The sequence below is a fragment of the Zootoca vivipara genome, chromosome 11 (genome assembly GCF_965207765.1).
Source record: "Zootoca vivipara chromosome 11, rZooViv2.hap1.1, whole genome shotgun sequence".
Classification (NCBI taxonomy): domain Eukaryota; kingdom Metazoa; phylum Chordata; class Lepidosauria; order Squamata; family Lacertidae; genus Zootoca; species Zootoca vivipara.
In genome coordinates, this window is record NC_142594.1 from 48,802,563 (window position 1) to 48,830,067 (window position 27,505).

At 45.7% G+C, this 27,505-nt stretch overlaps 1 protein-coding gene across 8 annotated transcripts in view; it reads left to right on the forward strand.

The window, feature by feature from the left end:
* Positions 1 to 27,505, forward strand: part of PRKAG2 (protein kinase AMP-activated non-catalytic subunit gamma 2) — a 185,738-nt gene that overhangs the window by 63,931 nt on the left and 94,302 nt on the right. For 3 of the 8 annotated variants that reach the window (XR_015946315.1, XR_015946314.1, XM_088653782.1), the window contains exons 3-4: positions 1,324 to 1,416; positions 6,205 to 6,487. Coding sequence is in view for 3 of the 8 variants with exons in the window: in XM_088653782.1 (XP_088509908.1) it covers positions 1,324 to 1,416; positions 6,205 to 6,487 (376 nt within the window). In the remaining 5 variants the exon portion in view is untranslated. Of the gene's footprint in view, positions 1 to 1,323; positions 1,417 to 6,204; positions 6,488 to 26,115; positions 26,877 to 27,505 lie in introns of those variants that run through there. The other 5 variants (XR_015946316.1, XM_035129352.3, XM_088653785.1 and 2 more) reach the window with 3 other exon arrangements.

The following is a 27,505-nucleotide window of genomic DNA, read 5'->3' on the forward strand; positions in this document are numbered from 1 at the left end:
CGCCACCACCATCAGTGATGCGGAATGATCGCTTCTCATCTGTAGATGAAAATATAATTTTCTGCAAAGGAATGGAGAGTAAAGTGATTCAATCTTGTACATGCATATGCAGTTTTATTGTGCTTTGCTGATACTGCTCCTTATGAGGACATGGGTACAGCTGCAGGCAGCCCAGCTGCTTCCAGGGGGAGGAAGACGCATGCTTTTGGTTGCAGGAGTCCAGCTGGCTGGGGGCCTGGCTTAATAGACTATACCATGGGTCAGCAAACTTTTTCAGCAGGGGGCCTGTCCACTGTCCCTCAGACCTCCGCTTAAAGACCTCCGCTTAAAGCCTCTGCTTAAAGACCTCCAAAAAGGGAGACTCCACCACACTCCTTGGCAGCAAATTCCACTGTCAAACAGCTCTTACTGTCAGGAAGTTCTTCCTAATGTTTAGGTGGAATCTTCTTTCTTGTAGCTTGAATCCATTGCTCCGTGTCTGCTTCTCTGGAGCAGCAGAAAACAACCTTTCACCCCCTTCTATATGACATCCTTTTATATATTTGAACATGGCTATCATATCACCCCTTAACCTTCTCTTCTCCAGGATAAACATACCCAGCTCCCTAAGCCGTTCCTCATAAGGCATCGTTTCTAGGCCTTTGACCATTTTGGTTGTCCAGAGGAGGGCATGATTCTATGACCTTGTGGGGGGCTGGACTATATTTTGGAAAAAAATAATAATGAATGAATTCCTATGCCCCACAAATAACCCAGAGATGCATTTTAAATAAAAGGACACATTCTACTCATGTAAAACCATGCTGATTCCCGGACCATCCGCGGGACAGATTTAGAAGGTGATTGGGCCAGCCCAATGGACTACAGTATAATGTAAACAAAACTTATATATTCACACACACCCCAAAAAATGTGTGTGACTCGCTTTATTGCGATATTTACTTTATTGTGGTGGCCCGGAACCGAACCTGCAATATTTCCGAGGTATGCCTGTAGCTTTCAAACCTGAGGGGTAAATTAGGTGTCACTTGGTGAGAGTGTTTCTGTAGGCAGATGAGTTTGCGTTTGTACCTCCTGGGGAAGACCTATTGCAAATACTGATTGACTCATTCCTTCCTCCCCAGCCCGGCTTGTGACATTTTTAGCTTTGCTATGAGTTTGAAAATGGTGGTTATATCACAACTTGCTCCCCCAGACTTAACTGCCAGCTGGCAGTTTTAGCTTGCTGCTAAAACTTCCGCTTTGTTTCATTTATCTGCTGAAGGTGTTGCACATGATCCCTTCCCTCACAAATTTTTTCTTTACAACAATCCTGCGAGGTAGGTTGAGGCGGTGACGTTGGCTCAAGGTGACAGATATGACGGCTGTGCGCGGCGAGATCAAACGCGGGAGAAGCTTCCTGACGGAGAATACAAGGTCCCTATTTTCATTGGATAATAATAATAACAACAACAACAACAACAACAACAACAACAACAACAACAACAACATATTTATACCCCGCCCATCTGGCCAGGTTCCCCCAGCCATTCTGGGCGGCTTCCAACAAAATATTAAAATACAGAAATCCATCAAACATTAAAAGCTTCCCTAAACAGGATAAACGTTAGAAGGGATGGTAATGTAGGTTTTAGTGGAAGCTGAACCGTAGAACAACAGAAGCTGCGCTTATTGCATGCCAAACTCAGGACAGGACTGAAAGCCACTGTCTCCTTACATCCTTACCCAGATCCCAGCCAGATGCAGAACACACTGACACACACTAACAGCCCATTTAATCTTGCATTTGCCTCGGAGGATGTATGTACAGTCCGATAAAGCGATCTGGAGAGGCATGAGCTATGCTGTGCAGCGGTGTACCACGGGCAGAAATTGCCTCACCTTGAAGGACGCTAATCTAACTGCACCTTGACATGAAGACCGATAGCATATCGTTTAGTTTAATCTGGTATGCGCCATCGCTCCCTAGTTTGCGTGAAGGAAATAAGGAACTCCATGTCTCCAGGCCTGTCCTTCTAAGGGAAAGAATTTTTCTTCCTACCAGGGAAGGGTTGTTGTAGCAGCTCAGTGTTAAAGCATCCTCTGTGCATGCGGAAGGCCCCGTGTTCAATTCCTGGCATCTTTAGATAGGGCTGGGAATGTCCCCAGTCTGAACCCTGGAGAGGCCACTGCCAGTTGGTATAGTCCAGGCATAGGCAACCTTGGCTCTCCAGATGTTTTGGAACTACAACTCCTATGATCCCTGACCACTGGCCCTGTTAGCTAGGGATCATGGGAGTTGTAGTTCCAAAACATCTGGAGAGCCAAGGTTGCCTATGCCTGGTATAGTCAAACAGGGGGCCATGTGGACCTTAGCACTGCAGCCTGCCTCTTCACTTGCTTCAGGCCCAGGAGTCAGATATGGCCTTGGAAGTCAGTGACAGTGTTGAAGGGAATTAGGAGATGAGGTAAAAGGTTAATATTTTAAAATGATAATACAGTGGTACCTTGGTTTACGAACTTAATCCGTTCCAGAAGTCCGTCCTTAAACCGAAACCGTTCTTAAACCGAGGCCCGCTTTCCCTAATGAGGCCTCCAGCCACCGGTGCCCTTCCACCGTTAGGATTCCGTTCTTAGACCAAGGTAATGTTCGCAAACCGGGACACTACTTCCGGTTTTGCGGAGTTCTTTAACCGAATAGTTCGTAAACAGGGCTGTTCTTAAACCGAGGTACCGCTGTAAATGGGAATAGAAAGGAATGAGATAACGAGAGGAGGGAGTGAATGTAAATTAAGAAGAAAAAGTGGAGGGGGAAAGAAATTCAAGGAGATGAGTAACAGTACTTTTAGAGAGGTGTACACACACGTACACACACATACACACACACACACACACACACACAATATACATATACATATATACATATACATACAGTGCTTTTTTCTAGGGGGGGCCAGGGGGGCGCATACTCCTAAACATTTTGTGAATAAGTTTGACCTCATTGAGGGGCAGTATTTCAAAATGAGTAGGAAATTGAGAGTCCCCCTAAACATTTTTAAATAGAAAAAAGCTACACACACATACAAACACACACACACACACACACACACACACACACACACACACACACCATGTAGAGACTCTGGATCAGCAAATTCTGCCTAAAATGGGGAAACTGCGTTAATGTCTGTGGGTTTTCTGTAAGGAATTCTCCAGTTCAAACCATGCAAAGATCTGAGTTGGTGCTGCTTGTGACAATAAATCTGTCCCTCATTTCATCACTTCATTGGGTACTTTATTTTCTTCTTAAATCTTTATTAAACAAATCCTGTTCTTTCCCTGAAAATAAGATAAAAGATTTATGGTTCAGAAGAAAGCACACAGCAGGAAAATACAAAAAATAAATAAAAAATTTACTGCATCAAAAGGTGCATGGCAGTATTGTCTGTTTAAATGAACTTTCAGGTAGAGGCATAAGGAAAGACCTCTGGTGCCAAAGTCTAGACTCCAAGCTCTTCAGTCTGTCTTGCTTTTGCGGCTCTCTAAAGCACTTGTGTACTCTGGGGGCAATATAAGAGTAATAAGCTGAACGCCCTGAGTAGAAAGGGCCTGGAGCTTAGCTATGGATCCCAGGTTCAGTTTTGCATTGCCACACGTGCCTTGTGTGGAAAAGTTCGGTGTGGGGCTGATCATTCGTAGGTGCTCTGCAGACTAATGCGTGTGCATGGGGGTCCCTGGCAAAATGCTTGTTTGCTGGAGTTTCCTTCTTCAGCTCGCTCACTTTGTTCCACATGCTCCCTTCGCCCTCTGCTGCTCAGCCTGTGGAACATCTGAGGATGCCAGAGGCCCCGCCACCTTCCTTTTTGACTAATATTTAAACAGGATTTGCTAAGAACAAATGCCCACCCTTGGGTTTCTGCAGCTGAGCTTCTATAGCTGCCGGGGTATCAAGAATGGGCAGGGTATCTTTAGAAGTCATGGGTACTTGTGTATGCATTCTTTATTGAGGACCATATCCTGTCTGATAAGCTCAGAGAAGGAAAAATTGATTAAATGAATTGCCAATAGGGAAGCAAGTATATGTATATATATTTACACTCATCTTCTGCTTTAATGTTTTCTTTACCCCTTGTCATTAAGGTAAATAATTAATCAAATTATCTCGCTGGAGGTGCTCTGACTGGAACAATTGCTGCAGCATCAAGAGTAGAGAACGGGAAGTGGACCCTGTCTGTTCCCCCAGGCTAATGGCTGCAGCCATAAAGCAATTGAGATAGTCATGCGCATGGCACATGCCATTAATATCAGCGTAATTGGTTCCCGCCCTCTCTAGGACCAAGATTGTTATAACGTATGAGCACGTTTCAGTCCAGTTAAAAGGGAATATTGTTATATTCCGGTTAAAATATAATTTGAGTTTTTAAAACGGCTGTAGCGCTGCATGTTGTCCACAATAAAAAACCATTATCAGCTCTCAGGGTGGTGCATGTGAGGCAAAACAGCTCTTCTTCAGCAGAAGGTAGGAGGTCTAAGAAGGCATAGATTTCTGGTCTGACCCATTGCTCGCCACTGCTGCAGTTCAGCTTGCCAAAAAAACCTGCATGGCTTCTCTTGTTGGCAATTGCAGCAGAATTTTATGTAATTAACTAGGTTCCATCCCAGAAACTGCCCGCTCTTTTCACATCCACAAATGGCAACTGTTGGGACCGGGATGGATCATTTCTTATGCTTTACATGCAGGAGGTCGTAAGTCCAGTCCCAAATTTAAAAGATCAAGTCAGAGGTGAGGGTGGTGAGACTTCTTCCCCAAGGCCATGGAGATTGACTTCTTGTCAAAGTTCAGCAGCAGATAGACAAGAAGGCTGACCGGTATAAAGTAGTGTGTTGTCTTCCTATGTTGGTAGTGGGTCCTGCCTCCCCTGCAGGGGACCCTGTTGTCACCCATTGAGTCTTTGCATTTTAACTTTTCATTAGAAGAAGGGATTTGATTTTTAATTCTGTTTTCTGACCACCTGCAGTGTTGGGCAGACAATACCCCCCCCATACTTTTTATTGGTTTTCATGTCAATAGAAGAACAGCATTAACTTGTCCAGTTAATTCTTGTACATTCTTGTTAGGCTCCATATGCAGTACACAGTTCAGAAGCATTACATTTATTTATGCATTATCAGTTCAAGTAGCCTCTCCACAGAAATTCTTGCGTTGAGGGTGGAATAAAAGTACCTTCTGTCACTATTTATAAAGGCAAAGAAAGGAAGCCAAGTCTCACCAAAAGTCTCTATCCTTGATCTGCCTTTAATTACCCTTCTGTAGCGAGATAGAACCACATTCCAAATATTATTTAATCAGATTTCAGTGGGGGTTTCTTTAAGTTGTTTCCTGTTGTGAATCGGACTGCTGATAATAGGAAAAATTACTATATCTCTGCATTTAAGGTTATTCTTTAAATTTGAGACTAATGATAACAAGGCGAAATCCCAAATTGGGCGGAAGGGATTGCTGTGTAATTTTGGAAATAATGAGAAACATCAACCCCCCCCCCAAAAGAAGTATACCAATGTGCGACTCCACCATGCATGAAAATATGAGAATATCTCTCCACAACCTTTCCAACACAGGAAAGATGCTAGTATTTGGCTAGTCCAGCAAAATATAATTTTAAGAGAAAGGCAGGTGTCAGAGATGCCGATGTGGCTACTCTAGAGTAACGACTCCTCACAGCATTGTCTTTTTAGGCTTTATTAAGTGCTGATTATTTACAGTGCTCGGAGCGATCTATATACATGTTGTCAGTTAGGCGTCAGTACCTCCGAATGGAGGTTGGCGCGTCTTCTTCCAGCAAAGAAGTTTGGGAAGCCCTAATCTCCTCCCACGACGTTTCTTGTGTAATTCCGGGGTCGGCGGGATCGGCCTTCCCCCCTTGCTCCCCCCCTTCCTGTACCACCTTGTGCATGGGCTCCGCTACCTTGCTGGAGCCTCGGTCACCACTTCCTGAGTCTCCGCTTGAGGCATAACCCTCCCCGCTTTCCCCAGCGCTTGGCGATGAGCTGGTACTTAAGATGGGAGGGACCTCCCGGTATCCCCTGTCCCTCACATCCGGCAATATTTTATTGCAGCAGATTCACTGCAGGTAGATGCTCGTTAGTTCAATGGTTTCACAGAGTTCAGCCTTGGAATACTATTTTTTTGTTAAAAAATATTGCCCCTTTCTCTTTCACTTGCAGGCAGAAGACAGCTACAACACAGGGAGCCCTTCCAAAGGACTTTTCCCAAAGGGGCTCCAGAACCGGCCTTCCAGCCCAGCCTCTGCCCCGGTCAAATCCAAGCACAGTCCTGGCTCGCCCAAAACAGTGTTCCCCTTCCCCTACCAGGAATCTCCCCCTCGTTCCCCTCGGCGCATGAGCTTAAGCGGGATCTTCCGGTCGTCTTCCAAAGACTCTTCGTCCCCCAGTTCCAACGCATCCACTTCCCCTGGGGGCATAAAGTTCTTCTCCAGATCAAGAAAAAGTAAGGAACTCTTCGTTGTTAAATTCTGGGAAGGTGCTCTGTGTTTCAGGCCCATTTCCTTTTCCTGCAGCAGGAAAGTAAGTAGAGAGAGAGAGAGTGTGTGTCCTACTGGGTTTGGTTCCGAGTTTTGTTTAAGGTGCTTTTAAGTAGTTGCTTCTCACTCTAGCTCGCTAGTGCGAAACACAGCGACTCCATTGTGTGTGTTCTGGATTGGTGGTGCAGGACCAGCCCCAAGGATGGAATGGAAGGACTCCAGCCCTGACACGGAGTCTCATTCTCTACCAACTGAGCTATGTCCATGGTTCATGCTAGGGCTGGTGGGAAGTCAACCCCATGTGGAAGGCACCACTCTGGCTCACCTTGGGTATAAACAGTGCTGAGCAGGACCAATCATTGGCCTGACCCTGCATAAAGCTGCCTCCTCTTTTCCTGCTTAATGTGCACTTCTATTTTTTGCCTTAAGATGGTGCTGTTAGTTTTAGTTGCAGATAACGTTTCAGGGTTTTAAACAGATTCTATTGTGCCTGTGCTGTAGAGGAGAAGCATAACTTTTACCAGCAACCTTCTTGCCTTTTGATACGATAGCCACACGTTGATTCTCCAACATATAGTTGATAATCATTGCTTCTTAAAAGTTTGCCTTTTAAATCTAAACTTTTTATTTGGAATTAGGTTCCCCAGCCATAATTGGTGTGTGTGTGTGGGTGGGTGGGTGGGTGGGTGGGTGTTATGATTTGTTCATCTGTTTATGTGCAGGGACTTTCCAGAGGTCTCGCCATCTAATAAGATACGTCTTTGTTTCAAAGTGCTTGCAATCTAAACTTGGATATGGGCAAATCTACAGGGGTTGCACAGTTATGAAGAAGAAAGTGTGCAAGATACCCAAAAGTGCTTTTAACAAGTTTAAGACTTCTTCTTTTTAAAATGATGACCCAATTCTCGTGTCATACTTAATGGTTTCCTGTGACTGAGCCAGTCTGGGCTGTTTTGCTCCTCCCCGCTATTGCTTGGAGGAAACAAATCAATCCTTGGCTTAGCATTGCACCTGGATCATGGAACCGTGGTTAGTTTCTTTCAGTCAAACCATGGTTTATGAGCAAAGATCAACTCTTTGCTTACTCTTGCCCTTGGTGGGTTAAGGGCAAAACAAGCCACAGTCCCTGAATCAGATGTAATGCTGAATCGGGGATTGTGAATAGTTTCACCCCATTGTTGGGGGGTCGGGGTCGGGTCAAGGCGGACACAGTTGGCTCATGCACAATAGCCCATGATTCATGACTTACTGAAGGAGTGTGAAGCTGGATTCTGCTTTGAGCCTATGCCTCGCCAAGGAAGAATTAGGAGTACAGTATATCTGCAATGCTTCCATTGAAGCTACGGCTCTTTGTTGCCATATTTTGAAGAGCAAAAAAGAGGGCACATTTGCCAACTACTACTTTTAACTATGGATCGCTATGTCGACTCTCATTTTACATACCCATGAAAAAAAGGACACGTCCTAGAAAAAGAGGTCATATAGCAACCCTCTGTGGCTTGTGAAATCAGATGAAGGGCAGTATACAAAAAGTAGTAGTAGTAGTAATAATAATAATAATAATAATGACATAAACATAAGCCAGTGCTGCAAAGAGTTTTCCTTTGCAGCCACGACTTGGATTTAAGTTGAGGCTGCAGAAGAATTAAGAATGCAGTCTCAAGGCTATGTGTGCTCTACCTTCAAAGCACGTTTGAAACATACCCTCCCCTCAAAGAATTATGGGCATTGTAGTTTAACCCCTCACAGAGTTGTAAATCCCAGCATCCCTTAACAAACTACAGTGCCCAGAGTTCTTTGAGGGAAAGATTGTATTTTGCATGTGCTTTACAGCACATGCAAAATGTGTGTACAGAGCCAAAACGCAATCACTGTTCTTCCTGTTCAGCTGTAATTCGCTGCTTTTTTAATCTGAAGCCGATTTTCCTTACTACCGGTACAGAGCAACAGAAAAAGGCTCTCGGGGTGTGCTCTTGATTCTTCCTTTTTGGTTTGGCACTGCAGGTTTACCTGTTGTAAACCTGCCCAGCATGGCTTTGTCTAAACCACACTGTGTGCCAAGTGGGGAGATTGGGTGGGCTTATGAAACTGGAGTTTCCCCGGCATTGTCTTACTGTGATGCGGCAAATTCAGCCACTCTTGGGAATAGGGATGGGTTTGGATTTGGAGACCTTTTGTGCGTGAATATTTTACAAATGTGAAAGGGCAGTGCAATTCTGCAGATATTAAAAAGCACATCGAAAGTCCTTGGGTTCAATCCAATGAAATCCTGTTCTGTTCTGTATAATGAAATTAATTCTTTCCACCCTATTTGGCTAAGATAAAATGACAAAGTAGCTTTTTTCCCAAGGGACAGAGAGAACAAAAAACACTGTTTTAATGGGTTTAGATTGATTTTAGAGTCTTCTAGGGCCAGGTCCTATAGCATTTCCTATAACAATATTTGACTGCAGAATGAAAAAAAGGACCTGCTTTTGTAAGACCAAAGTACCATTACTGGGAAATTAGCCCCAGCTTATTATGGTTGAAGCTTCTAGGCAATGCTCAGCAGCAATGCACAAGCCATGCATCTGAAATGTTCAATTTCATGGCCTGGCCTGGACTTATCTAGCCCAATTGCATCCCCAGAAATATTTAATTTCACATTTGCTAGAGATATTAATGGGGCATGACTGGGCTTTGTATGTGGCTCTGTATCAGGGTCTCTGAATCATAGGTGTTTAAGGATTGTTGACTCTTTGTAAGGGAAGATCTGCATCTCAATGGCAGAAGACATGCTCTGTGTGCAGCACGCCCCATGTTGAAGCCCTGGTAGCTCTTGTTAAAGGGGACCAGAAAGCCGGCGTTGGTATCATGAACTGGCAGGACGATGGGAAGGAGGACGAGGAGGAACAGGGTCCCAAGCATGGGGTGTAGCCAGGACTGGGATGGGGAAAGAAGTACTTACTCATGGAGTGATGGGGAGGGTGGTGAGGGGAACCAGAGCAGCAGGATCCATTACCAGAGCCATAGGGGCCCCTGTCTCCACAAATACAGCAGGCTCTGGGGCATAGGGAGCAGCAGGAGGGGCGCTCTAGGACAGTGTTTCTCAACCAGTGTGCCTCCAGATGTTTTGGGACTACAACTCCCACCATCCCTAGCTAGCAAGACCAGTGGTCAGGAATGATGGGAGTTGTAGTCCCAAAACATCTGGAGGCACACTGGTTGAGAAACACTGCTCTAGGAGGCTGAGGCAGGCAAAGGCACAAAGCCCAGCTCACCAGCTGGCCATGTGGGGCTCGCTAGCTCTGGGAGGAGATGTGTGATTCCATAGCTGGAGTAGGCGCAGAACAGGTGAGGGTCACAGGTCTCATCAAGCCCAGATGCTGCAATCAACACGCAAAGTCCAAATGGGAAGCAGAGCTGAGGTGCCGGGTCTGCTCAACTGCCCATGTTGATGGGCCTTGGCTTGGATGCTCCTGGACCTCTAGGGGACTGTGCTTCAGGTTTGACTCTGGACTGTATCCTGACTGGTGGACTTCAGACTTGGCTTACCTGGACAGACCCTGGAGTTTGTTTCCTGGACTTTGGACTTAGCTTGCATGGATTGACTTTGGAGTTGACATATTGACTTGCCACTAGGTGGGCCAGGGGTTCAGAACATTTGGGGAACACCTTTCTTTGCCATTAGGTTAGTCGGGAATAGAAAATGCTGGGCTAGCCCAGGGGTGGAGAACATTTTTCAGCCTGAGGACTGAATCTCCTTTGAGGCAGCCTTACAGGGTGGCTACATTCTGGGGGTGGGCGGAGCCAGAAGCAAAAGTGGGTGGAGCATCAGGTGGTCTGGGGGGAGAGTTCCTAGGGGCATGCAGAAAGACGTGGAGGGACCACATTGGCTCATGCACAATAGCCCATGATTCAGGGTGGCTACATTCTGGGGGTGGGCGGAGCCAGAAGCAAAAGTGGGTGGAGCATCAGGTGGTCTGGGGGGGAGAGTTCCTAGGGGCATGCAGAAAGACCTGGAGGGACCACATTGGGTCTCTGGGCCTGAGGTTCCCCATTCTGGAGCTAGATGGACAAATAGTCTGATCTGTTATAGGCAGATTCTCATGTCCATTTGACTTTACATTGAAGGCAGGATTTCATTTGGGTCATCAAACATTCCCAGGTTGTGAAACCCTAGATTAGGGGTGGCCCACAGGTGGCATGTGCCCAAATTCTGACGGTGCCCTTACCAAATCATATACTTTTCTCTTCCTCCAAACAGCTCACACCAGATTTCATATATGTACCAGAATGTCTCCTATCCAGGTACCTTACTGGGCCAGCAGGTCATCAATAACTCACAAGATGTCAAAACAAAATAAAAAAATTCCTTCCAGTAGCACCTTAGAGACCAACTAAGTTTGTCATAGGTATGAGCTTTCGTGTGCATGCACACTTCTTCAGATACACGGAAACAGAAGTCACCAGACCCTTATCTATAGTGAGAGGGTGGGGAGGGGTATTACTCAGAAGGGTGGTGGGAATGGGTGATTGATTGATAGGTGTGGTAAACCTGTTGATGACTTCATACCTCTGTAGGTTCTGGGTGACCAGTGGGTAGGGGAGTTGGTCACAGCAGGAGAAGATACCTTGGTTTCTTCAGCAGCCTGCCTCATCTCTGCCTCTCAGCCCTCCTCCTCTCCAACCTCTGCCACTGATTCTAGACTGCTCTCTGCCACAGACTCTTCCTTTTACCCCTTCAGCTTCTGACACCTCCTTCTCCCAATCTGCTCCTCCTTCTCCTTCTGACAACTCATTGTCATCCCACCACCAATCCCTGGACTTTGAACATTCTTCCCTTAGTGGGTTCCCTTGGGGGTTCCCCAGCTGGTGCCTCCCATCCATCCTCTGCATCCAGCCAATCCATGACAGCAAGAGGGCTTTGAAGTGCCTGCGCTACGTTGGGTGCTTTTGGACATGTGTTTATTGTGGAATTTGTGTTGTTCGTTTGTGTAATGTTTTTGCAGCATCCAGACAGTATCATCGTTATCATAGTTTCCCTTCCTTTAATCAGGATCTACGTGTTCCAGCACAAATCCAATAAATTAAAACAACCCATTACACATTTGCAATCTGCTGCACACCTGCTGATGTGGAAGCTTGTTAGCACATTTTATGTTTTGATGGGCAGGTTTGTCATGTGTGATTTTTTTGGTGTTTTTTGTGTGTGGGTGTGTGGGTGTGTGGCCATATTAGCCATATGGTATAAGTGCATCCAATTTTATTGAATGCTGCCTACGCATGTGAAGTTTAACAACCGAGTTACCAGGAGGAGCTTTTTCAGATCTCCACACAATACATGGGTATGGGATTGCATCGATGTGTGTGTGTGTTACCTCTAAATCAGTATATACATCAGGCTTTTTAAAAAGAATTCTTATTAGTTTTTGTTTATACTTAAACTGAAAAATTCCAGTATAGGTTTTTTTAAGGTTAACAACATTTAGTGTCAAACCTTATACCAGGCATCCCCAAACTGCGGCCCTCCGGATGTTTTGGTCTACAACTCCCATGATCCCTAGCTAACAGGACCAGTGGTCGGGGAAGATGGGAATTGTAGTCCAAAACATCTGGAGGGCCGAAGTTTGGGGATGCCTGCCTTATACTAAACATCTCTACTACCTTGCTTATAAATATCTCAAGTAATCCAAATAAGTTACATTTCATAAATGTAGAAGTCATAAATATCATTAATGTCATCAATAAGGTCATCCTATCTTAACAATTTAATATCTCTTATGAAATCCCCCAATACATGCATTTGAAACAGCTTAATCAGAAACAAAGTCCTTAATTCCGATCTTTATAGCGGAATATTTTCTATTCCTATACTTGCAGTTCATAATTATTTCTTCATATATCACATAACTGGATTTTCTTAAAACTCTATAAGATGCTCTAAGTAATCACAACATTGTTCTGGTTACAGGTAGGTAGCCGTGTTGTTTACACTGTTTACACCGTGTTGTTTACACTGTTTACACCGTGTTGTTTACACCGTGTTGTTTACACCGTGTTGTTGTTGGTTACAGGTAGGTAGCCGTGTTGGTATCTGAAGAAGTGTGCATGCACACGAAAGCTCATACCAAAATAAAAACTTAGTTGGTCTTTAAGGTGCTACTGAAGGAATTTTTTTATTTTAATCACAACATTGTCACTAAGTTTATCACTTACAGCTGCTCCTATAATTTCCTTATTAATTCCTTCCTATTTGGTGTGCAGCTTTGTTACCAAGTTACAGCATGCAATATCTTTGTTAATGCAATGATAATACGTTTAAACAGCAGTCACACCTTGTACATTAAAATAAAAAATAAATAGAGAGGCCTTGGGACAGAACAGCATCATCTCTCTTCATCGCTCTTGGGCAAGCTTTATGCAGGCAAAAATTAGTCTTACACAATATTGCTGCCCCTGTTGTGAATCAATGACAACTAAGGTTGGTAATCTTGGCATTTGTGCCCTTCCTGGGAATTTTCTTTAAAGGTACACACACATTCATACAGGTGCAGAAACACCAATACCTGCATGCATACCCAGAACAGGCAAATGATATCAGAGGTCAGGGGAAAAGTCATTGAGTGGAGGATCAAAATGCCACAGCCTGGATTCATTCCATCAAGCTCTGTTGACCTACGACCCTGCTTCCCAACTTCTCCACTGTTGAATCCTGGTGGTTTGGCAGCTGCCAGGTGACAGAAGGGGGGGGGAGGAGCCCAGTGAAACTGTAATGGTGGTGTTGCAGCTACTCTCAAGTAAAGACGCCCAAGTCCGTGCTTGTCTTTAACGGTCTTATTGTGCATAATATTTACAGTGCAGAGATAGCAGAAAACATGACCTCCTAGTACTTGCAGAATCCGGGAGTGGATGTTTCCTGTTGCGTGACCAGCATAAGAGCTTGGGCACCCAGAAACGCCTCCTCCCGACCTTACGTTTGGTGGCGCGCCTTAATTCGGGTGCCGGAAGGGGCTGTGTATTCCCCTCTACCTGCTGATCAGGGTGGTGCAAGGACTCTCCCACATCACTGAGCCTTGCCTCCTCCATCCCGCTAACTTCCTCATTCCTCCCATCTGACCCGCTGTTGCTGCTTTCACTGGGTGAAGTGCTGGTCAGCAGGATGGGGGGAGCCTCCCTGGAAGGTCCCCTGACAGAAACTGGTGGTCTCAACCAAGCTGACGAAATGGCCTTGGCCCAGCCTTTTGTCTCTCACTCTGTTGCCTCCCAATAGCTCTCTTTTCTACTTTCTGAAAGCAGAATTAATTGATGGTGAGGATCTTGCTGTTCTGACACCTCCTGAAGTTGAAGGCTTATGGTAAGCTTTTGCACAAATGCCAGGGATTAGCATGAGCTGGTTTGTACAGCTGCCCGAATTTCCTAGGATCAGGCATCCATCCACTCGAAAAATGCTGAAGTTGTTAGCAAATCCTTAGGTGGAAGGGCATTGGAAAAGTATGGGAAGAAGGAGCCCACTCCAAACATCCAGCCGCACAAAGAATTGCTATAAAAGCGAGCGGCAACCAGATGTTGGTTTTGTTAATGGCAAAAGCATATTTTATCTAGAACTTCCTGTGGTATATTTGGCCTTCCTCCAACCTGAAACCTCTGGTTTTCAAACATGCAAGTGTGCAGATAGCGTGTGTAGAGCATCACACATGACAACTGCACTTCTATCTGTTTTCACTGCAAATGCACACAGCAAAATCAGCAAGTTTGCAGTCATGCAATGTGAATATTATGCTGTTTTATGCGATCCCTCCCATTTTATTTATTTGAGAATATAGATTCTGCTAAACCAGGGGTATCAACCTCATTTAAGTTGGAGGGCAAAGCTGCCCACCCAGCAGATGTGACCACACCCATAAGTCCCCCTCCCCTCAAGCCAATGGGACCAGTAGTTATCTTCTGAATATAGCTTCATTATCCAACCCCGGTGTGCCATAATTCCTTCATCACCATCATCACTACTTCCACTTACTCAGGCCTGAGCAACCTCTGCAGCTCTTGAGGCCCCTGCTATTTGTCATGTTCTTTGAACACAATCCTCCATCTAGCTCACAGGCAGACCTGCAGGGAGAGGAAGCATCACTTGGGACCTAAATACTGCCTTGCCCTCTGGACTATCCAGATCAGAAGATGTGGCCTTACCAGACCCCTCCAGCTTGGATGACACCCTTCCAATTCATCCCTCACTATCTCCATGCTGTAGGAACCAATAGCTACCCAGCAGGGCAGTGATCCTTTAAAAGAGCCTACATTGTCATAGAAGGGGTAGGGCTAATAGACAGTCCAGGCCAGCTGATATGCTCCTGTTTGCCCTGCTTTCCACCATGGTTGGAATCTGGTACAGTGGTGCCTCGCTAGACGAATTTAATTCGTCCCACGGGTTTTTTCTTATAACGAAAAATTCGTCTAGCGAATCCCATAGGAATGCATTGAAATTTTTTTTGAATTTTTTTTTTTTTGCCCATAGGAACGCATTAATTGAATTTCAATGCATTCCTATGGGAAAGCGCGATTCGCTAGACAAATTTTTCATAAACCGAATTCGTCTAACGAGGCAACCTCCGCTCGAAAAATCCTTTTGTTAAGCGGAAATTTTGTTAAGCAGGGCATTCGTTAAGCGAGGCACCACTGTATTGCCAGGTGCATTTGACTGATCTACCTGACTTGCTTTCTGTAATCCTCCTGTTTGGAATGTGGCATATGATTAATCCAGCCAGGGAGTGCCTTGGCTTCACCAGGGTCTCCCAAGCAGGACACCAATGGTGCCCTTGCTACTGCTTATTCTCCAGAGAACCATTACACCAGAGCGTGGTGTAGTGGTTAAGAGTGGTGGACTCGTAATCTTCAGAATCCTCTTCCATGCCAAAATGGCTGCCTCCCCCCATGCCGCCAACTGAAATATTTATTGTTACTGTATTCTGTCTCCATTTACCAGCATCACCTGTTCCAAACCCTAACCCACACACAATTTGAAAATTTTCGACACTAAATGGAATACGGGAGAAGCTGACCTTGAGGTGTGCTGTAGCAACCATTTGAGTGCTCAGCCTCTTTGCCCTGCTAATGGTGTATTGGCTCTGGATCTACTGCAGTAATGCATAGGTGTGGGTGTTTCAAGCCTTATTTGGTACCTCAAACTGATTAGATCCCTGCCTCCTCCATTTGACAGTCCCAACATAAGTAAACTGTTGCAGTGATTCCAGTTTAACATCTGAGATGCTGATGTGAGCCTTCAAAAAGGATATCAAGTTGGAAGAGGGAACGAGCATCCCTCCTCTAGCTTCCTCTTTCAGCTCTTTTCGAGCGGAGGGGTGGAATAACCACCCTCATCACCTTGTGATGAAGGGAGCAGTAAGCAAGGGAGGCCCGTCAGGTTTCATGAGCACTAGAGGAAGTCCTCAAGGAATGTCTTCTGCACTCATCACTACCGTACTACGTTGCAGCCCAAACCTCAAACAATGAATAAGAAATCTAAAGTTCTAAAGCCAAGTCAGACCAAACAAAACCCCTGTGCCCTATTGTGTGTCACCCATAATTGAAAAGATTGGCTTCAGACAGGCAGAGAAAAAGTTTCATTTTAGTCTGCCCCCACCTCAAAGTTAGGCTGGAACAGGAGTTAACAAATCAGGCACTCAGAATAAGAACCAACGAATTAAAAAACTAGGGAGTTTTCCGTGTGAAAAGCAAATCCCAGTAACCATTAGCAGTTGTGCTTTTGGCAAAGAGGCTGAGTAGTTTTGTTTTGTTTTTTTGTTAAGGTATCCTTAATGCTGTTGGCAGTTTTTGTAATGCTTCTTAGAGAGAAGGCAGAATAAATTGCCTGGCACAACTGACATCCTGAGAAAGGAATTAATCTCTCTCTGCACAAAGGCAAAAGTTGACCATATATAGACTTTCTTATAATCTTTATTTTTCATGGGTTTTTCCTTGTATACCCACATTTCCATTCTTGTTTTAGTGATGGGCGGTGGATCTTCACCTTTGTTATGAACTGTCCTTGCATGTCCCAAGATACGTTTTGAGACCTCAAACCAAGCATAAGGAGTCTGTGGCTCTCCATGTCTTGAACTATCATCATCTCTGCCCAGTAGTCCAATGACATCTGCAGGGTCACTATATTTAGGATCAGAGGCTGTGGGAAATTGCCTTGTAGCAACCAATTCACAACTCTCAAAATGTGCCATGTTGTACTCTAGACCCAGAATAAAGCAAACCGGCTTCTGTCTTGCGCCTTGCCTTTTCACAAGCTCTGCAGGTGTGCCCCTAAAAATACCACGGCCACAAATTATTCCCCTGCGGTTCTAATCTCAACACAGAAGAAATACTGGCATGGGCAAATTCGGAGATCTCTAACATTCTTAGGGCCAGCCCAATTACCATGCAAATCCTGGGATTTTTGCAGAAGGGAAAATAATTTGTCAGTTCTTTGAAGTAGATGTTTAAGTACATGCCTGGCTCTTCTCATGGCCCCGATTCAGATTGGTCCGTGGCTGCTGTTTTTTGCCCTGGGAAGAAATCTGCTCTTGGCACCAAGACTCATTACTCCTGCAATTACATTAAAGGCCACCAGATCCAAGCTTTGCTGAGCACAATAAAACTCAGGAAAACTTCTGGCGGAAAGGCTGAGAAATCTGTCACAGCTTGTTAAGAAACTGCTTATCAGTGCCAGGCCTAATTAGGGTAACTACAGATCAAGCAATTAATCTGCGGCGTTCCTCCCACCCACAAGGCATGTACTTGCATAGAGCAGGTGCCATGTAGGTGTCGCATCATTCTTCCTCCCAAAGGAGCACAGGGTGCCAAACAACAAAAGGATAAAGAAATAACAGTATGGAATCATAGAGCTGGAAGGGACCCTGGTGGTCATCCAGTCCAACCCCCTGCAATGCAGGAATGTGCAGCTGTCCCATCCAGGGATTGAACCTGAAACCTTGGCGTTATCCACACCATGCACTAACCAACTGAGCCATCCAGTTAAAACCCAACCCCTGTACAGATGCAGATTAGGAAATAGCTCCACTAGAATTCTTGTTGGAAGAGGAGTGCCTTCAGTAGGTACCAAAAAGACAACAGAGACTGATATTCAAAGGCAGGGATTTCCAAAGGGTAGGGGCCACGCCACTAAAGTCCCTGTTCCTATATCGTGCAGAATGGAACCCTTGATGGACGGCACCTGCAAATCACAATAACCCAAAATATGTGGCTGCTTTGTTTGTTTGTTTATTGTGCAAGTTGGTACACCGGAAGAGCAAGATAAAACAACAGCAACCACCCCATAATAAATAACGATGACGCTTGAATTCTTGGAGATTACATAATAATGTTGTAGTTCCCTGAGTCCCTGGAAGAGGCGCCCATTAGTAAGCTGGCCTCTCAAGCCAATTTTATTTCAGAGCCTAAAAATAGGGGAAGGGAAGCAAGGAATTCTGGTGGATGGCGGAACACTCTGACCGCTGCGACCCAAAATAAAGCCCAGCGGAAAGTTCCTAATCCACGTTGCGCTCCCTGTCCCTGTTGTGGGTCTTGTTACATCTCCGAATACACTGAAAGGGGAGGAAAAACACAGGCTCAAGATTTTTAATATCGGGGCACAGCAGGTGGTAAAGAGCGCCTGCCTGTTGCCTACTGCTCCCCCAGCTGGGTCTCTTATCTTTGGCCGGTCGGACTGTGCTATAGGTATTGTTTTGGCCGTAATCCCTTCTGCACAGTGTTGTGTTTTGAAGAAAATCAAATTCAGTCTTGCAGGCCTTTGCTCTTATGCCGCCTCAGCAGAAAGGAAGATAATGGGTGTGTTGGCGCAGGAAGGCTCTAAAAGGAGGGGTGAAGGCAGGAGGCTCCAGAGAAAGGTGTAACTCTTTGCTTTTTTTCTCTTGGGACCGTTCAATCCTCTCTTCCTGCCTGATGAAGGGTCCAGGAAGGATAGAATAACAGAAGTTAAAATTTTTGCCATTTGTAAAGTTACAAACGGATCTGTATCTTGCAATAAAAAGGCAAGATGATAATCTGCCGGGTGCCCATGAAATTTTTGGATTAATGGTAGCAATAAATTCTTCCAGACAGCACAATATAAAGAACATATAAACACGATGTGCTGAAGGGTTTCAATCGAACGATTATCACAGGAACATAAAACTGAAACTGAGAATCTATGAAAGAGGGAATTTGAAGGGAAAACATTAAAACGCGCTTTAATAAAAGCAAAACGATGAATGGCAATAGGGAGAGATGATAGGTAAGATGGCGCATGAATTGAAGGAATTGAAATAATAACGCCCCAATGTGTGGATTAAAGCAGAGTTTCTCAACTCTGGGCCTTTGACCACTTTTGTTGTTGTTGGCATCTGTCAACAACTTTTCTTATTATATTATATTTAATTTTGTATATCTATTAAGCCTTTTATTGTTATTAATTCTAAATCAAATTTGCCCGTGTATTTGTTCTTGTTTCTGTCCGTTATGGGCTTAAAGCTGAAATAAAGGGATTGAAGGGATTGAATCCACACATATTATCTCCCACCTTATTCTGAGTAGCGTATGGTAGAAACAAACATGCTTAAGCAGAGAATGTGGATTGGAGCAATACTTCCTATTTGTGTCTCTTTAAGATTCAGGTTTTAATATTTAAGACACCAGTCACACTCTTCTGATTTGAGTGCCACAGACATGCCATGTCTTCATTGCTGGCTGCCGAGAAAACATCGGAGTCGTTCCCCCCCCCCCCCAAAGCATATTGCTCTCATTTTAAAAGTGCAAAGCATTCCCCATTTTGCCAGACAGCCAAAGGTTTGACAACTTACCCAACAGAATCCTGCCTCTTGACAGCTCCGATCATAAATCTCCTTTGCTCCTATCACAAAGTGCAGCTTTCTAAGCTGGGCTAGTGATGCATTTAGTTCCTCTTTTCAAAGCAGGTAATCTTCGGTTCAAAACTGGTTGAAAAGCCAAGAAGAAGAAAAAGACGAGAGCAGGACTGTGTGCACTGTGAAGAGAGACTTGGCAACAGCTGCAGCCTCTGACTGTTCTGCCACCTTTTTGACTGCAGCTTGCAGGTGCTCCTGGGTTCATTGTTGTTGCTTGAGGCTTAGGTGGCCTCGGTGGCCAAAGAGCGCCTTTTCCCAGCTACAGTTGGATCACCAGGTACGACCCCTTTTGGGCAGAGATGACTTGGCCACCATACTCTGGAAACTTCTTCTTCTTCTTTTTAAGTATATATTTATTGGTTTTATAAAATAAGACATACAGAAAAGAAAAACACAAAAGGCATACAAAAACAAGCCACAAACACAACATTAAAAAATATATAAAAAGCAATAACAGTCTTCTATCATTAATAAAATCTTTGTCGACTTCCTCCACTCCTTCCCTACTGCGTTTCATTATCTTACTTCCTTAGTACTTTCCATATCTTGATTCCAGTCTGTTTAACACTTCTCTGAACATATTATTACTCTTATTAACTTGGCAATATGATAAACCTCTTTTTACTGTCTTAAAACACAATTCTATTCTTAATTAATCTTAACATACTCTGGAAACTTCTAGATTGGGTTACTGTAATACACCGTTTGTGGAACTGCCCTTGAATACGATTTAGAAACGTACGTTGGTCCAAAATGCAGTCTGCTGGGGCTCCATTTAGATCTCGTATAACCCCCGTTTTAAAACAGCTGCAGTGGTCGCCAGTTTGTTGCCAGGGCCAATTAAAGGTGCTCATGTTAGTGTTTAAAGCCCTAGACGACTCAGGCCCCAAATATCTGTAAGACTGCCTCTTTCCATACAGACCCTCTCAGGTGCTGAGATTGGTGGATGGGGCCCTCTTAGAAGTTCCTCTGCCCTCAGAGGTTTTTTTTGGGGGGGTGGCCCAGGGGAAGAGGGCCTTCTCTGTGGTGGCCTCTAAGCTGTGGAATTCCCTCCCCTCAGACATGTGTCTCTTGCATTGTACGTTGTTTTAAATTGCTTTTAGTATTGTGTTTTAATGCTGTAACACACCTGAGGACCTTAGGGTGAAGGGTGGGTAATTCTATGGGTGCCCGAATCCTACCGGTAAAAGGGTTGGAGCAGGTCTAATACTCACCAGAACAGATTTCTTCATCACTAGGGGTGTCAGGGGACCACCAGGGGTCAGCGGAGAGCCTGGTGGATCGGAGCGAGGGCTCTCAGACGCTGCCAGAGCCCCAGAGCCTAGCGCCTGGCAGCTTCCTCCGGAAGGTGGGACTGGGGCTCAGGAGGAGGTGCAGACCCTTAGGGATGTTGTGGAGATGAGAGCTCCAGAGGGAGAGTTGCAGAGGGCAGACCAAAGCACTCAAGAGGGGCAGGCTCCAGGAGCTACAGCGCCGGTCCCTCAACTGAGCAGCTCTAGTGGAGAAGGTGCTCCACCAGCACCCTCACCCCAACAGAGGAGGGACCAACGGAGGAGGTTCAGGGTGCCCAGGGGGCTATGTTGGTGGAAGTCACGAAGGGAGGCGCTTCCGGATTCTGAATCGGATTGGGACAGTCATGCTTTTAGTTGCTCTGTCTTGTACATATGTATACAATAAAGGTAAAGGGACCCCTGACCATTAGGTCCAGTCGTGACCGACTCTGGGGTTGCGCGCTCATCTCGCATTATTGGCCAAGGGAGCCGGCGTATAGCTTCCAGGTCATGTGGCCAGCATGACAAAGCCGCTTCTGGCAAACCAGAGCAGCACATGGAAACGCCGTTTACCTTCCCGCTGTAGCGGTTCCTATTTATCTACTTGCATTTTTGACGTGCTTTCGAACTGCTAGGTTGGCAGGAGCTGGGACCAAGCAACGGGAGCTCACCCCGTCACAGGGATTCGAACCTCCAACCTTCTGATCAGCAAGCCCTAGGCTCAGTGGTTTAACCACAGCGCCACCTGGGTCCCATGTATATAATAAAACCCTGTAAAAACCAAGCACGGGGATTGGAGCTGCTTTCTCGTGAGGAAGCTACCCACACCATTATAAGGGCTGCTAAACTAAAAGACCTCCGCGGCATGCCGGAGGTGTAAGAAGATGAAGAGGCAACGGGGTTTAGTGAGCAGGAAGATTCTGCAGCAGAGAGCAGTCCAGAATCAGGGGCAGAAACTGAGGAGGGGGATTAAGAGGCAGAGATGAAGCAGGCTGTTTAAGAAGCCAAGGGGTCTCCACCGTCTGCTAAAACCAGCTCCCCTACCCTCTGGTCTTCCAGAACCAGAAGAGGTATGAAGAGGGTGGAACAATGACAAATAAGGTGTTGGGAGTCTCAGATTGCTTGGGATGGACCTGGGGGAGAGGAAAGTTAGAGAGCTGCCTTGTTGGGGCAAGATCTACTGGGAAGAGTTGCTATGCTCACTCGGCCTGGCCTCCTGAGCAGTTTTGTTTCTTTGAATAAAGAGTTAACTCCACTGTGAATTATTTCTGACCTGCTTCTGAGGCACGGCTCTGTCAGATAATGGTCAGCTGCGCAGTTCTGTACACCCATGATCTCTGTAGCACCCCCCCCCAAACTCTCCAATCTGGGTATGGCGGCTGACACCCATCTTTCTAAGCCAGGTAGCCAGAAGAGCAACGACATTTTAGCTGTGACCCAGGTGCCAACATGGATTATCTTCAGGCCTGGGGCAGATCTGCCAGTTTCATGATTCAGTCTCTGATCTCTCTGTTTAACAGCTAACGCCCACCAGCCATCAGGTTAAGGTTAAGGATCATTATCATCATGCTCTTGCTTATTTTGCGATTTGGGGAGTGGAAAATAAACAATGGGGGGGGAAGATCCAGCTCGTGCTGTTGCTCTTAGCACCACTGGAGTTATCTGAACTCTTAGAATAACAGAGGAGCCCAAGCTGGTTGCAGAAGCAAATCCTTTACTTTATTATGATTGAAATCCTTCTCTTCTCTCTCTCTCTCTCCCCCCCCCCCTATACTTCCTCCTGACTCATGCCATCATTTTTGTGCTTTCAGATTTGGGCTGCTAGGCTTCAGAACAGGTGGGTGGGGGTTGTTGCCTTGTCAATAAAGCACCATCCTTTCTACAACCTCTGGGCTGGCTTGACATGACCTCCTCTTGTTATCAAGAGAACATACGTAGGCAGAGCACTGGGGCGGCAGCAGGGGGGATAATTTTCTATGTTTTTAAGTTAAGCCATCCTCCTGTGAGGGCAGCTGAAAAGCTCTAGGTCAAAATGGGATAGAGTTCTTTTTGGGATTAGAACAGCACTCGGGTTGGTGTGCGACTTGAATCAACACCCTATAGAACAATCATAACATCAGTGTAGCACAATAGCATTACAAAAATTGCTCGGGCTTCTAATAATAAATAAATAGCCCCAGGAACTTAACAAAACATATGCAATGAACATTCTATTCTGTTGTCTGAAATTCTGAATTCACCTCATTCGGCATTACATGTAGAGTGGCTTTTTCCAGTACCACTGAAGGTGTGCTTGCATTACCGCCTTAGAATGCAATGAGATGCATTTCACAGTCTTTTCTCCCCTAGCTGTTCACATCAGCATGGCATCAGTCGGTTTCTGTTGGGCAAGATGGCTTTATCCGATTCCAAGATATTTACACCATGGCTGCTTCCAAGCCTCTCTCATGGTTTACCTCTCCAGACTTTCTCAGTAGCAAACCCCACTGGGTTTATCTGTGCACAAGATTGCAGGCAGTCTAGGTTGACCCTTGGCATGTGATTGGAGTTAAATCTGTCGAGGGTTTGGACTGCATGGTCTCTCAGGTGCCTCTTAGCTATCGCAGTTCTGTGATGCTTTCAGATCAGCTCATATTAAAGAAAGAAAATGCTTGAAAGAGAGATGGATATTTTCCTCCCAGGCTTTGAAGGGTGGTTTGGGCCTTTGCTGCCCTTGAAAACTAAACCCAGATTCAGGGCTAATGTGCAACTCCGTCTGCCAAAAAATATATATTATGCGCATCTTGCCAAAACCGCTTAGACCGACCTTTGAGCAACCTCTCCTAGGTTCACACACTGCAGTAACAGTGGGGTGGAAAATCGGAATGACCAAATACCCATACCAACACCTTTATAATCCTGTTAGAAGGAACAGCCCTCTTATTCCCAAGCTTTGGCTGATCCTAGCCTGTTCGTTCTCATGGCCCTAGTAGTCAGCTTGTTTCAAACATTTCGGCCAGAGGTGTAGCCCCGGGCACATATTTTTGAGGGGGCATGAAGCAGGCACCCTACGCAGGCCCCTCCAGCGTGGCCGGGCCTGGCACTCCTCTCCCAGCATCAGAGGAAGCAGCGTGCCCCTGCTTGGCTCTGGTGTGGGGCAGAGTCAGCGGCGAAGGCCAGGGTGCTGTGAGGGACTCATCCTCCCTCCACCCGTTCCCCCCTGGCGCGTGTGCACACTTGCCCAGGTGCCGTGAGCTCACGCAATGCCGCTTCTTTCAACCATTTGCTTAGGTTTCCTCTTTCTCTGTTCTGAAAAATATTCTGCAGTTTTGAAAGTATCAGCCTGCCATCTTGATTCAAAATATTGTTCCGTTGTATCCAAACATAGACTAAATAAAGCCTGCTCCTTGATCTCAGGACCCATCATGCAAAAATTGGTTATGATCTCTTAAGAGGGGTCCAGGTGCACAGCAAACAGCAAACTTTCCAGTACAGTGGAACTTCGTGTTACATAACGCCCTCCTTGCGATCACTGTGGGTTACGAGCTCCGATAACCCAGAAGTAGATGCACCTGGTTGCGAACTTTGTCCCGGGATGCGAGCGGAAGTCACGTCCCAGCAGCGTGGCAGCAGCGGGAGGCGCCATTAGCAAAAGCGCGCCTCGGGTTATGAACGGTTTCGGCTAAAGAACGGACCTCCGGAACGAATTAAGTTCGTAATCAGAGGTACCACTGTGAGTGCGTGTGTGGATAGATAGATAGACAGATAGACAGACAGATAGATAGATTATTTGGTATCACTTGTAGCTGAGTAAGATTGTCTTCCATAAACACGGTTTTAACAATGAGTCTGTAAGTGACTGTGGAGGCCAATTCACATCCTTCCACAGTGGGGACATTGGCAGGAGTTTATCACAGTGTGGATTTGTCAAGCGTGCCTTCCTCTTAGCACATTTCTTCCTTGCGTCCTCTATCCACACAACAGTGTCTGGATGTCTATTACATACTTATCTACATAGGTAATGTATCCTTTTAAAGGTAAAGGCGCCCCTGACTATCAGGTCCAGTCGTGTCTGACTCTGGGGTTGCGGTGCTCATTTCGCTCTATAGGCCGAGGGAGCCGGCGTTTGTCTGCAGACAGCTTCCGGGGTCATGTGGCCAGCATGGCAAAGCTGCTTCTGGCAAACCAGAGCAGCACACGGAAACGCCGTTTACCTTCCCGCCGAAGCGGGGAAAAACATGCATTTTGGGGTGTCGGCCAAGATTGCTGCTCTGGAAAAAAAAAAAGCTTACAGTGAGGTCTAACAAATTTGTCTTTCCATCTCAGTGCTTCTCTCCCCAAATTTGTAGTGTAACGTTGGCCTGTCTAACAGACTTATCAAAAGAATTCCTGAAGAAAATCATGCAGCACATTTTGAATACTACTCAAAACATATAAGGAGTCATTAGGATGTCTTTGTAAACTGCACAGCTCCTTAACAATAACACGCTATCTCTCTCTCTCTCTCTCTCTCTCTCTCTCTCTCTCTATATATATATATATATATATATATATATATCAGCCCTTGAAAGCACCCTTAATCTATATATATAAAAATGTAAAAAGGGCTTGTGTGTTGTTCTCCACCTCTCACCAAAACCGCTTGACCAATGCCAATGAAATTTGGATACGTCACATGCGAATAAGCGAGTGTTCACTTACCATTTGCGCACACAGATGATACCCTAGCACAAGGTAAAACCCCGTTTTGTGGACCTAAAAACTCAGACAACAGACACTGCCGGGCATGCTGGGAAATAGAACCCAGAAGCTGCGTCTCCAAGGGCGGGACAGAGTGCATCCTGGGAAATAGAAGGCCGAACCTGTGTCTCAGCAACCAATATGCTATAACTGCCAGAACAGCCATTCCTCCACAAAGGGCCACGTTGGGATCCTGCCCCTAGCCACCCACGTCCCAAAACATGCCAGCTCAGGTTTGCAGTGAATGGAGGTGGGGACTCACCTGCGTTGTGGCTGGGGGCAGGACGGGGACGGGATAGCTCAGGTTTGCAGGGAACGGAACTGGGGAGCCATAGCAACGCGTGGCAGGCCCAGCTAGTATAGAATAATTGTGGCCTTAAGGAAGGAGTTTTATATTTTATCTCTGCATTACAAGGTTGCTTTTAAAAGCCTGAATATTGTGAGCAGTGCATCACATTATGGGAACATTGATATTTAAGCCATTTGTCCTTAAACCTCAATTTAAAAATATTGGACTATGCAGTTGCAAATACATTGAGTGTGGTTTTGCACATGCATCCAGGGTGCTTCAGCTACTCATGTTTCCAAGAAGCGACTTAACTTGCCTGTCACGAAACTGGCAGCACCTCATTCCCCCGTGAGCTGGCTTGTTGCTTCATCCTGGAGGGGGCTGGACACCGCTGAGGTTACCATCAGGCAGCCCTACTAAAGAGACCTAGGAGACATGAATCAAAATAGTTGAGTGATGTCATAATGAGAATGTGCTCCGGCCAATTGGTGCCAGGAATTGTCTGCTGCGGGGTGGTTTCCTTTTACAGTCTTTTTTAAAGAGACATTACGACGAACTGCACATGGCAATTACCTCCCAGGGATCTCATGCCTACTTAGCATGTTCGCTGTTTTATTTAAAAAGAGGCAAACGGCTTATCATCCGGCCACAACCCCTTTCTGCCGAAGCCGATCCTCTGGGTGAAGTCCCAGTCTCCGAGCTTCTTTTCTCCTTTTTTCCTCCTTAAGGATAGAAGTGCCGCTGTTGCGAGCTGGACTGGGGTGTTCAGCTGCTCCTGATATCAACAGATGTTGGCAGCGCACAGTTATTTACTGTGCATTGGGAAGATATAATTCACTACAAAGTTGCAGAAAGTTTGTGGGCTCAAGGAGAAGGTTTTAAACTTGTTTTGATTAGCACACCTGCTGGTTCACCGGGTTTATTCCCCCCCCTTTCTCTGGATTTATTTTATTTTTTGCTTGCTTGCTTCTCTGACTCTTTGTTGACAAGTTCAGTTGACGCGTTCTCCCCGCTTCGCTCCACCTGTGGGACGCATTTGCTTCTGGAGAGACGGGTATGACTGACGGCTGGTGGTGTCTGTGCCTGTTGTAGCCCATGAAGCGATTTGGCAGCCTGAGAGGAAGCAAGAAACGAAAGGATCAAGGCAGGAGCTCCGAGAGGCGCAAATCTGAACCCCATGGCCTTCTAGGTAGGCAAACGCTGTCTCTTGCGCCTTAAAAGCCTTGGATGAACCCCAAGAGTTGGCAGCAGCCAGGAGCTGTGGATAATTCAATATCAATTCAGTCTTTTGAGTTTTGGGGGTGGCTGTTTAAATGCAGGTGCCTGGAAGAGATTTAAGCTGCTTTCTACATGCCAATAAGAGCAGGTCCTCTCTCAAAAGCAAACTAGCTTAGCATCTCCCCACCCCCAGATCTTGCTTTGCAGAATTTCAGATAATAATGTTGAACGGTGAATTTTCTGCCTTGTTGATAATTCTAAACTTTGGTTTGGAATTACTGTATGGGCAGGCAAAATACCAGGAGATTTCACAAGTGTCCTTTTCCGTTCTTGGAAAGCCAAGGCACATTATGAGGTAGTCATCCGTCTCTGGACACCAGTGCTATAGGAGTTCAAGAGCTGTCCGGTGATTGCTTAGTTATTTGTGCTTGACTTATCCCTTCGAAAGCCTCTTCTTGGTTTTCACTCTGTTTTATAGGATGACCTCATTGCAGGTACCCTGATATTATAGACACACAGAACTACAACAGGGACTGCAACAACATGTAGCAGCGTAATGATAGGCTTATATCCTATACTTATTGTCAGTTGCAATTTTGC